Raw genomic sequence first — 11,873 nt, 5'->3', positions numbered from 1 at the left:
GAGCCATTTAGAATACAACCCTCAACCCGCCCTAGCCCCAGCCAAGTAGAAGGCAGTTTCAGTACAACATGGTTGCAGCGATTTTGTAGTTAAAGTAGTGAACGCTAATGTTATTGTGTTGTTATTTTATTCGCCTTGTGACACAGGTTCTCAAATATATAAATATATATTTTAAATGATAATGGAGAGGTTTGAAGGCTACATCTTCCCTGTTGTTTGTAGCACAAATTTTTTTATATCATGTCTTCTTTTTTCTAAAATCACTCGGGAGCAAAGAGAGTCGTACATGGACGAAATCTTTCATGTTCCACAAGCTCAGAAATACTGTGAAGGGAAATTTACCGAGGTAAAACATCCACACTCATCATCTTCCTCGCAAAACACGTGTACAAATAGATGTGTTTACAACACCCCTGTTATGTAACTCATCAATGTTGTATTTATGATGTGTTTACTGTTTTTATTTCCTAGATACTGCAGTTGTTTATTAGTTATGATTGCAGTGCAATATGCAAGTGAGCATTAACTAAACTGCTTAAGACAGGACACTACAGGAAGAGTGTGAATGGGGTAATATTTAATAGAATTCTTTTAAGCAATGTATTTAAGGTTAATAGATATCATTAGATAGCGATTAATTGTTCATATTCAATTGATAAACCTTTTCTATATTTGAAAATGTATATACACCGATCAGCCATAACATTAAGACCACCTGCCTAATATTGTGTAGGTCCCCCTTGTGCCACCAAAACAGTTCAGACCCATCGAGGCATGGACTCCACAAGACCTCTGAAGGTGTGCTGTGGGATCCGGCACCAAGACGTTTGCACCAGATCCTTTAAGTCCTGTAAGTTACGAAGTGGGGAGTCCATGGATCAGACTTGTTTGTCCAGCACGTCCATCAGATACCTGATCGGATTGAGATCTGGGGAATATGGAGGCAAGATCTTGAACTCTTTGTCATGTTCCTCAAACCGTTCCTGAACAATTTTCGCAGTGTGTCAGGGCGCATTATTTTGCTGAAAGAGGACACTGACATTAGGGAATACTGTTGTCATGAAGGGGTGTATGTGTTCTGCAACAGTGTTTAGGTAGGTGGTACATGTCAAAGTAACATCCACGGGAATGCCAGAACCCAAGGTTTCCCAGCAGAACAGCAGATACCCAGAACGTCACACTGTTTCCGCTGGCTTACCTTCTTCCCACAGTGTATCCTGGTGGCGTCTCTTCCCCAGGTAAGTAACGCACATGTACTTGCCCGTCCACATGATGTTAAAAGAAAATGTGATTCATCAGACCAGGCCACCTTCTTCCATTGCTCCATGGTCCAGTTCTCATGCTCATGTGCCCTTTGTAGATGCTTTCGGCGGTGGACAGGGGTCAGCAAGGGTACTCTGACCGGTCTGAGGCTACGCAGTCCCATACACAGCAAGCTGTGATTCACTGTGTGTTCTGACTCCTTTCTGTCATATAGCTAGCATTAACTTTCACAGCAGTTTGTGCTACAGTAGCTCTTCTATGGAATCGGACCAGACGGGCTAGCCTTCGCTCTCCACGTGTATCTGTGAGTGTTCCTGTATCATCCTGTCGCCAATTCACCGGGTATCCTTCCCTGGACCACTTTTTGTAGGTACTAACCACTGAATACTGGGAACATCCCACAAGATCTTCAGTTTTGGAGATTTTCTGTCACAGTTGTCTAGCCTTCACAATTTGGCCTTTGTCAGAGTCGCTCAGATCCTTACGCTTGCCCATTTTTCCTGCTTCCAACACATCAACTTCAGGAACTGACTGTTCACTTGTCTAATATATCCCAGCCCTTTACAGGTGCCACTGTCATCAGATAATCATTGCTATTCACGTCACCTCTCAGTGGTTTTAATGTTATGGCTGATCGGTTCTAATACTCTCTTGGGAACATGCAAAGAAATTCTGTACAGCAAAGATTACCTCAAAAAATAAAAATAAAAAATACTACAAAGAGCAGTAAAGAGTAATAAATTAAACAAAGTCAATATTTGGTTTGACCACCCTTTTGAAAAAAATCCATCAGTAGTCCTGGGTAGAATTTGTGCAGTTTTATACAGAAAATTGCTTTTATGTTCTTCTGAGCATCTTGGAGAATCCACAGTTCTTCTAAAGACTGACTTTCACACCTGCTTCTGTTTTTTGTTGTTGTTGTTTTGATTGTTTTTTTTGCATGCGAAACCCCATAGGGTTCATAAAATTTTTAAAACACCAAAGTGGTTTAACATGTTCCCACTCTAGTTACATGCCTTGTATATCAGAATTCCACACAATGTAATATTTATATCAGGAAACAACCATTTCAGTGATAAGTGATCACACATGATGTGATTGTTCCAAGTAGGTGGAGCTTAAAGTCTTCTTCAAAAGCTTTGGTAGTTTTATTACTACATTTTAACAGAGCACAGGTTGTAGATGTAATTCATCTCCAAAAAAATCTGAAAAATTGACCAAAAATGCCATTTCTGTCTGGACTGTCCTGCCCTAAATTAGCTGATAGAAGCTCTGGATGTTTCTCAGGCTGTGTTGGTAAATCATAGCATTGGTGTTTTCCTTAGTGGGACCCTATGATCACCACGCTGCCTGGTCTGTACCTGCTGTCGGTTGGAGTGATTAAACCGGTCATGTGGTTGGTGGGTTGGACAGGAACAGCCATGTGCTCCACTGCCATGCTGCGATTCATCAATGTGCTTTTCAACTGTGGCAACCTCTACATCCTCTATCTCCTCATCTGCAGAATACACCCCAAGGACAAGGTATTCATCTTTACCATTATTCCTTATGAGAGTGTAAAAAATCCATCTGGATACGTTTGTGAAACAATCACAAGGGATGGATGAGAACCTTCATTTTGAGATATACAGTTGTGCCCAAAAGTTTGCATACCCCTTGCAGAATCTGCTAAATCTTAATACTGTTAACAAAATAAGAGGATCATAAAAATCCCACGTTGTTTTTTATTTAGTCCTGTCCTGAATAAACTATTTCACTCAACAGATGTTTACGTATAGTCCACAAGACACAATACTAACTGAATTTATAAAAATTTTGCATATTTGTCCCCTTTCCAGCAGTGGCTAAATGATGTTGAGATCCATCTTTTTATTCACTATTATCCATCACTATTTAAAAAAGTGCAAACATTCACTGATGCTCAAGAAGGCAACACGATACATTAAGAGCCAGGGGGATGTACATTTTTGAACAGGATCATCGGTGTAAATTGTTATTATTTTGTTTAAATATCTTTTTTTTTAAAAATTTAGTACTGTCCTTCAGACACTAAATAAGATAGCATTTTGTTTTCTGGGAGTCATGTAACTAACAATTTACACCGATCATCCTGTTCAAAAGTTTATACCCCCCTGGCTCTTAATGTATCGTGTTGCCTTCTTGGGCATCAGTGAATGTTTGCACTGTATGTAATAGTTGTGTACGAGTCCCTTAGTTGTCCTCAGTGTGAAAAGATGGATCTCAACATCATAAAGTCACTGCTGGAAAGGGGACAAATATGCAAAATTTCTCAGAAATTCAGTTCAATTTTATTTGTAAAGCACTTTTAACAGTGGATATTGTCTTCAAGCCGCTTTACAGAAATACAGATTTAGATCTCCTTCAAAAATGTTAAATATACATTTCACTACAGAAAAATGAACCATATCTACAATTATGTTTTTTTTTTTTGTTTGTTTTTTGTGAAATAATACATCTTAATCCATTTATGATTAGTCTTTCATGATGTGTCGCTGCTATAGAACAATTAGATATTAGAACCAGCGTGTTCGTATAAATAATCCTGTGATTTGAATGTCAGAGACGCTGTTAAAGAAAATGAATCAGCACCTTCTGATCCAATCAGATTTGAGTAATCCACAATCACACTCCTTAAGCAATTACATACAGCAAAACAGGATTAGACTCATACTTTTGGACCCTAATATATTAAGTGTCTTTGTTCTCATCACAGTGTCTCTCTCTCTCTCTCTCTCTCTCTCTCTCTCTCTCTCTTTTCCCTGTAGTCTCGTGCGACCGGACGGCGTGTGCTCTCTGCCATATCTCTGTCCTCCTTCCCAGTGCTCTACTTCTTCACGTTCCTCTACTACACAGATGCCGGCTCCACCTTCTTCACTCTCTTTGCCTACCTCATGTGTCTGTACAGGTGCCACAAAGCTTCAGCTCTCCTGGGCATCTGCTCCATCTTGTTCCGCCAGACCAACATCATCTGGGTGGCTTTCTGTGCCGGGACGGTCGTGGCTCAGAAAATGGACGAGGCCTGGAGGGTGGACCAGTCGAAAAAGAAGGATGAGAAATCGGCATCGCAGATCTCATTGCAGAGATTAGCGCACTTTTTACCGAAATACCTCACATCTCCGGTCAACATAAAGAGTGTGCTTTTATCAACCTGGCCTTACGGTGTAGTTGCTTTGGGCTTTATCGTCTTTGTGGTGTTGAATGCTGGGATTGTGGTTGGGGACAGGAGCAATCATGAAGCCTGCCTTAACGCACCTCAGCTGTTTTATTTCTTCTCCTTCACGTTGATCTTCTCCCTTCCTATATCCCTTTGTTACCACAGGCTTGTCAGATTTGTGCAGTCTCTCCAGAGGCATCCTTTCCTCTTTCTCCTGATCACAGTTTTGTCTGTTATCCTGGTCTGGAAATTCACTTTTGTCCACCAGTACCTATTAGCGGATAACAGGCATTTTCCCTTCTATGTGTGGAAGAGAATTTTCCAGAAGCACGAGCTGGTTCGCTTCCTCCTGGTTCCCGCGTATGTGTTTGCAGCCTGGAGCTTTATGGACACTCTGAATTCCAAGTCGGCATTTTGGATCTTGGCGTTTTGCGTATGTCTGGTGGCCGCTACGGTTCCTCAGAAGCTTCTCGAATTCCGGTATTTTATCCTGCCGTATCTGCTATACCGCATCCACGTCCCTCTTTCATCCCTCCCCAGACTGCTGCTTGAGTTCGCTCTGTATGCGGCGGTCAACGCGGCGACGATCTACATCTTCATCCAGAAGACGTTCCAGTGGCCCGATAGCCCTGCAGTGCAGAGATTCATGTGGTGACATGGGACCTCTATAATCTTTTCACTTTTTTTATTAAAAAAAAACAAAGTAAATGTGATCATAGTTCTTATTTCTTACTTCCTGCTTTGAACACCTTCTTACTCTACTGCTTATTCATATCAGTGAACACGAACATTATCGGGGTTATGTTTACTGTACAGCGTGTCTGTGTTTGCTGTGTCTTTTGAGTTGTCACTTGTCTGCCATGTGCATATATTAGTATGCCAAATTAAAGGTTCAAGATGGAGCTGGGCGATAAATGAAATTTCTGCATATGTCGACATTTGTACAAAATCTGGCATTGTTAATAGCAGTGCAGCTGCCACGAAACTTTCACCTTTCAAGCACATTGTCTCTCTTGTTGTCTAAGTCTTTGTGTGGTAGCCAATCCGAGCGTGGGCAGAAACCAATGAAAATAGAAAAGAGACAGAGCTTGTGGACTGAACCATCTGCTGATTATGTTTAACTTATGTCCAACATGACTATCTTGAAAAAAAGGACATTTTTCTACAGAATTTTTATCTCAATCAAATATTTCTTGCCCAGCTCTAGTTGACTGTCGTATCTTATACTAAAATAACGATGCTCCCGTGTTTGTTCCACATGACTTTCACATAGTTCAGTCCCATTGCATCAGGTTGCTGTTGTCTCCAAATTTAGATTGAACTCAAGGTTTAAGCCATGTGTCTGTTGATAAAAGAAATCAATCACATTAGTCGTAGTTCCTGTATGTTTTCAATTACCTTTATTTATGAAAGGTACTTGTTTTCTGTAATTGCTCTGCTGGAGTGTTCCAGTGTTCAGACGCAATAAAAATACCGATTATGTATTATTGCCTATTTTTGTTTCACAACTGTGTATAACGTTCTATTAATGCTTTTGTAGCTACTTGGGAATTCGGCGCTGTGAAACCAGCTGCGTAACCCACACAATATAAACCTGCATCACTTATCCAACTCACCTTCTTGAGAGCTTTCTGTCTTCCACTAGGTGGCAGTATGAAATAGTTTCTGAAGGAAAAATTATTGACATTTTTTCTTCATATGTTTTATAGTACCAGAGAGCTCTGGACAGGAAATCAGTACCATCTTGTCATTACATCTCATTCTCTCTTGTCAGATGTGAGAAGGTTTCACACGGTGCCCGACTGTCGGATGAGAAAATCTCGGACCAATTATGAATCATTTGGCATGTGTGATGACATTCTTGTTCTTCTTTCACAATTAATTAATAAGCCAAATACGTACTATATATTGCTTGTTCAATTATGAGCATATTACAAGCTTGTTGTAAAAAACATTCATTCTTTGTTGTATCCCGCACCGCACTGTTTCGGCTGAAATATTGTGACTTTGTAAATGCCTGTTTTGACCCAGGCTTGGTGTGCCTACGGGCCTCTTCTGAGCCATTATCACATGGTCGAATCCCAGAGCTCTGGTGCTTTCCCCATGTCCTAGATACAGCTTCTAGAAACTTCTACTAAGCAGGAAACTGGAAGAGGGCGACAAACATTTTATTTCACAAAGCATTTAACAGTGTTAATAAAAATATAACGTCTGTATAACGTTTTCCTGACATCAGTTATATCTGTCTGGGGTAGTTTTTAGTGATGGGAAGAAGAGCCATAAAATATCTAATTAACTATTTTGATTTCAGAGATTTGATAGGACACATGGATATTATGTCCATCCGAAGCACAAGAGATACTATCTTTTATTTGCTTTGGAAGAGTAATGACATACAGTACAAATTCTCCACTGGTGTAATTTTTAAGGGGCAGCGTGAAATGTTTAAGACATGGAAATACTGGTAGAATCGGGCTGTGGAGTTTCTTAACCAGAAGATGACGCCGAGTATTAATAGGGAGTGTATAGATAAATGGAAGAAAGGGTTTAATAATGAATTTGTGTGTTAGCGAGAGAGAGAGAGAGAGAAAGGTAAACTTGTTTTTTTTTGTATTTTCCCCCACAATTTGACATATAGCTAAAACGCAGCAAATGACTCACTTGCCGAAACATCCTCATTCCAACCAGCATCCAGGAACGCACAATTAATGCAAAGCCTAAGGCCAGACTTTGACTCGTGCATGCATAGAATTTACAGGTGCAGCTAACAATCACATCAGAGATCACGATCGTGACTTTGCTCTCTCCTATCCTCATTTAATTGCAAACTCTCGTGTTCTCACATTTGTTATCTTCCCACATGCCCTGTCACTTAGCAATACATTACTCTTTAATGAAGTGGATAAAGTGGATAAATAGAGAGCTCATTAGTACATGACATGTAGCATGTTTATGTGGCTGATTCTCTATAAAAAAAAAAAAAAAAATCTTAAAAAGTGGAACATATGGTTAATTCATTCATTAACACATGGTTAATTAGTGCTGTTATTTTTCTACACTAAAATGTCATTGCTCTTCTTGAGCTACAACGTAAACACTCTTTTCAAATATTCGCTTTCTTATTATACATTTCTTAACCATAATATTCGGCTTTAAGTCACAACCTAGAACACTTTATGGCCTTTTAAGATTATAACATCATCCACATCTGAAAAGGTCAGAGAACAGATGTTGATTTTTGTAGAAATTTCAGAATAGCCAGTGCTCAACATTCTCCACCACTCATCTCCACTATCGCGGATTTATTTATTTATTTGTTTGTTTGTTTACATAACAAGATTTAACAAATGTCAAATATTAACATATTAAAATTTAAGATCGCCTGAGAATAAGCACGTTCGCCTCACACCTCCAGGGTCCAGGGTTCGATTCCCGCCGGGACCATGTGTGTGCGGAGTTTGCTTGTTCTCCCCGTGCTGCAGGGGTTTCCTCCCCCAGTCCAAAGACATGCATGGTAGGCTGCATGGTGGTACATGCATGGTAGGCTGATTGGCGTGTCTAAAGTGTCCGTAGTGTATGAATGGGTGTGTGAGTGTGTATGTGATTGTGCCCTGTGATGGACTGGCACCCTGTCCAGGGTGTACCCCGCCTTGTGCCCGATGCTCCCTGGGATAGGCTCCAGGTTCCCCCACAACCCTGAAAAGGAGTAAGCGGTTGTGGATGGATGGATGGACATAACCTGTCAAAGCATCACTCTGGACCAAAGAAAATAGGCCATAGGTGTACAATGGACACGCCCATCATAATCCCAATAAATAACACTCTAAATGTCCTCTATAGAAAGAGATCTCCCTTTGCCATCCGGTATTTCCACCCACTCAATCTTTCTGCCGAACAGCTGCAAACCGCGCACCGTTCTCCGTAACAATCGCCTGCTGATTTTTCTAAGAACTACCAGAAAACACACAGAGTCGATGTGCTGTACAATGGTTAAATTGCTCCACGAAATATACAGGTGTATGAATAAAAATATCACCTTGATCAAAAGTCAAACCTCTTTGGTGGTGTATGGGATTGGTGGGGCAACTGGGTGGAAGTATTTGAGTTCGGCTCAAGGGTAGGAAACAGAAATTTAGAGCGTTGGGACAGTCTTGCACTTCCCAGTTTGTCGCTAATATGATAAGCTGCGTTTTTAAAATAAATTTCAATAGACAGAAAAAAAACCCCAGAGGCTAGTGAGGCAGCAACTGTTTGCAGTTGCTATAACATGAATGATAACAGGAACTAACTTGTCTTGCTTCTTGTCTGATATATTCTGGTTTTGGTCCTCTATTAGATCAAAGTGATGAACAGAACGTAGCATCGAGTTTAGAAGTCTGTAGTTCTGTTGTTCTTTGTATACATTAACCATTATTAATGGATAAACCAATTAGGTCAGACAAATCTCCAATCGAAAGCAGTAGTGATGATTGACGAGAACAGAAGACACAGATGTCATAATCCCACAAAGAAATGCCCCCATGGAGTCATATAAATCATATCCCAGATAATTATCTGCACACATTTTCAGTGGTGTTGACATCAGGCTAGATTTGACTTGTCCAATTTCAAGAAGAAGAAAAAGAAAAAAAAACAGTGTTTAAATCTCCTGCTGTCTGTCACTTCATAAACACCCAGCAGTGAATGTGTTTTTGTGTCTCTATGTAAGCTAATGGTAATAATCTCAGCAGGGAGGAGAACTTTGGTTTAAAGCAAGCAAACTGGCTAATTAGGAAGAAAGTCCTGGCAGAAACAGGAGCTCTGATGCTGTGACTCTAACAACCTCCCAATCAAGGACAAAAGGACAACTCTGCTTTACCAAAGTCCCCTACCAAGGGCAGAGCATCCCTCGACACAGCTACGTTTTGTGTGTGTGTGTGTGTGTGTGTGTGTGTGTACACTTCTGGAAGTGTGTGTGGGCTGGAGTAGCAGCTGTACTGATGCTATTAATATCACCCAAGTCTAAATGTACCATTCCTGCTCAGTGTATGAGCGTTTGGAGTTCAGCATGTGGCATGTTTGCTACAGAGGTCACAACCTATACATGAGTATTAAATATTTAAGGCGCTATGTTTAGACCGAGTCCTGATTGGAAGGGCTTTTCTGGGAAATGTTTAGTGTACTGTAGCCTGAGCAAGAGCACACATAAACGAACAAGTTCTCTTTCAAATGAGTGTGCATCAATCCTGCACACCTATTACACATTAGTCTGTAGATGTTATGGGTGAGAATTGTATATGTCTCATCCTATTTCATGCTCTAATGGCATATTAAAGGAATACTCTGGTGATTTTAAATATAATATCTATCTACAGCATCTGTAGTGTATATGTGATTATAAAACACACACACACACAAAAAATTTTCACGCTTACCTATGATGAGATATAAATGGAAAACCTATTTACTTGAAATGCATATACAATGGAAGTCTAAGGGCAGTTGATGAATCCTGTCAACCAGCTTAAAAAAAGAGAGATGAAAGATATTTAAGGTCTTAAGATCACTCCATATCGGAGCAATACAGTAAAAAGTGATTTACTTGGTGATACCTGTGGTACACTTTTCTAGCCACAGGATTTAGAATCTTACGGGTTGCCATCCGTTTGGCTTTTCTGCACCGGATGGTATGTGCACATAAAAGCACCACTAAAGCAAACTTGAAAATCATGATTTTATTGAGCTTTTCAGAGCAAGACTAAATATACATTTTATAAGGTTCATTAAGAGTTTTTTGTAAAGGAAAAAAAAAAACAATCACCAATGGCATCTTCCTTTAAGGGCATGGTGGCTTAGTGGTTAGCACTGACGCCGCTCACCTCCAGGGTTGGGAGTTTGAATCCTGCCTCTGCCCTGCGTGCGTGGCGTTAGCATGTTCTCCCAGCGCTTCAGGCAGGGGCGGACTTAGCACTAGGCAAAAATAGGAAACCGCCTTGGGCCCCCTATAAATGCAAATTATATATGTTTTTAATTATTAATGCTAAATAGCATATGCTGAAACTTTTAAATGTCAACAATATCATACAATTGAATAGGGCCCCATTTCTATATTTTGCCTAGGGCTCCGAAATCACTAAATCCGCCCCTGGTTTCAGTGGTTTCCTCCGGGTACTCTGGTTTCCTCCTCCAGTCCAAAGACATACACTGTAGGCTGATTGGCATTTTCAAATTTTCTGTAGTGTGTCAATGTGTGTGATAGACTCCAGGCTCCCCTGCGACCCTGTGTAGGATAAGTGGTATGGAAAATGTACAGATGGATGGACAGCTTCCTTATAAAGTTGGTTCTTTTAAAGTCGGTCCCTTTTCTTTTTTAGTTAGTTCTTGGACAAATTCATGGCACAGCATGTCAGACTCTTTAACAAAAGCAGGTCTTACTTGTGAGACTAGGCAATAACTGAGGTACATTTACCTTATATGTTGACAACTTCTTCAAACTGAAAATGTGGTCGCATCTCTGAAAGAATGAATTATGCAAATTTAGAGTTTAATTTACAAAGACATTTGACTGAAGAATTCCTAAAAGCATTCTGCAAAAATATGTTTTGCATAAACGTTTAGTGGATGGAACTGCCCCTAGGCTTTCATTACAACAGAGTTTCGGGTAAATGGTTTTCTTTCCTTCTTTCAGTACAAGTCACAAATCTTGTCTGCGGTAATCACACATACTTTACAGATGTGGGGAAAAGAGATTAGTTTGAAAAATGCTGACGTACTCCTGAAAGTGTCAGGTGACCATCAGGTAACTATACAGATGGCATGTAGTAATTAGTCAGTACATGTCCAATGAGGAAAGGTTGAGAATGTGGTGTAAGGACAAATACCATGGTTGTGCAAATGACAAGAGACAACTGGTTTTTAAGAGTGTAAAGAGACTTAATATTGTACAGTACAGGTTTTTTTTTTTTTTTTTTTTAAACATAGGCCAGAGTGGGGGTGTCTGAGTTCAGAGTTCAGAAGGTTGACAGCTGATGGGAAGAACCTGTTCCTGAGTTTTGCGTAGACATTTAATGATGGAACTGTCCTTAGGCTTTCATTACAACAGAGTTTCGGGTAAATAGTTTTTGTTCCTTTTTTCAGTACAAGTCATAAATCTTGTCTGCGGTAATCACACATATATTACAGATGTGGTGAATAGAGATTAGGTTAAAAAATGCTGAAGTATTCTGCATTAAGTAGGGACAGTGTACGGCTATCTGAGCATACAAATAAGACCAGGGCATTTTCTTAGTTTCTGATTTCAGTCTTCTGTTGTTGCTTGGGCAGGCTTGCAGTAAGATTAGAAGAAGTATGTTTTATTAGCCAGTTTGTTTTTGCTGGGGTTTTCAGCTGAGACTGATCTGAGACTTCAAACCAGCAGGGGACATTCGGAATCTCTCTCTCTCCCTCTTTTTTTTTT

At 40.1% G+C, this 11,873-nt stretch overlaps 1 protein-coding gene across 2 annotated transcripts; it reads left to right on the top strand.

Annotated features, from left to right (window-relative positions):
- The first annotated feature begins 16 nt into the window (after positions 1 to 16).
- On the top strand, positions 17 to 5,922 carry alg10 (ALG10 alpha-1,2-mannosyltransferase). Of its 2 annotated transcripts, XM_017494557.3 has the most exons (4): positions 240 to 346; positions 472 to 570; positions 2,589 to 2,786; positions 4,050 to 5,922. In XM_017494557.3, exons 3-4 carry the CDS (start codon positions 2,598 to 2,600, stop codon positions 5,091 to 5,093), a joined length of 1,233 nt encoding a protein of 410 aa, XP_017350046.1. In that variant the 5' UTR covers positions 240 to 346; positions 472 to 570; positions 2,589 to 2,597; the 3' UTR covers positions 5,094 to 5,922. The 2 variants fall into 2 exon arrangements, with proteins under 2 accessions (XP_017350045.1, XP_017350046.1); XM_017494556.3 differs by lacking the exon at positions 472 to 570 and having other exon boundaries at positions 17 to 346.
- Positions 5,923 to 11,873: the final 5,951 nt, after the last annotated feature.

This window comes from Ictalurus punctatus, chromosome 19, assembly GCF_001660625.3.
Source record: "Ictalurus punctatus breed USDA103 chromosome 19, Coco_2.0, whole genome shotgun sequence".
NCBI classification, from domain to species: Eukaryota; Metazoa; Chordata; class Actinopteri; order Siluriformes; family Ictaluridae; genus Ictalurus; species Ictalurus punctatus.
Note: the sequence above shows the minus strand (reverse complement) of the source record. Positions and strands in the feature narration are given on the sequence as shown.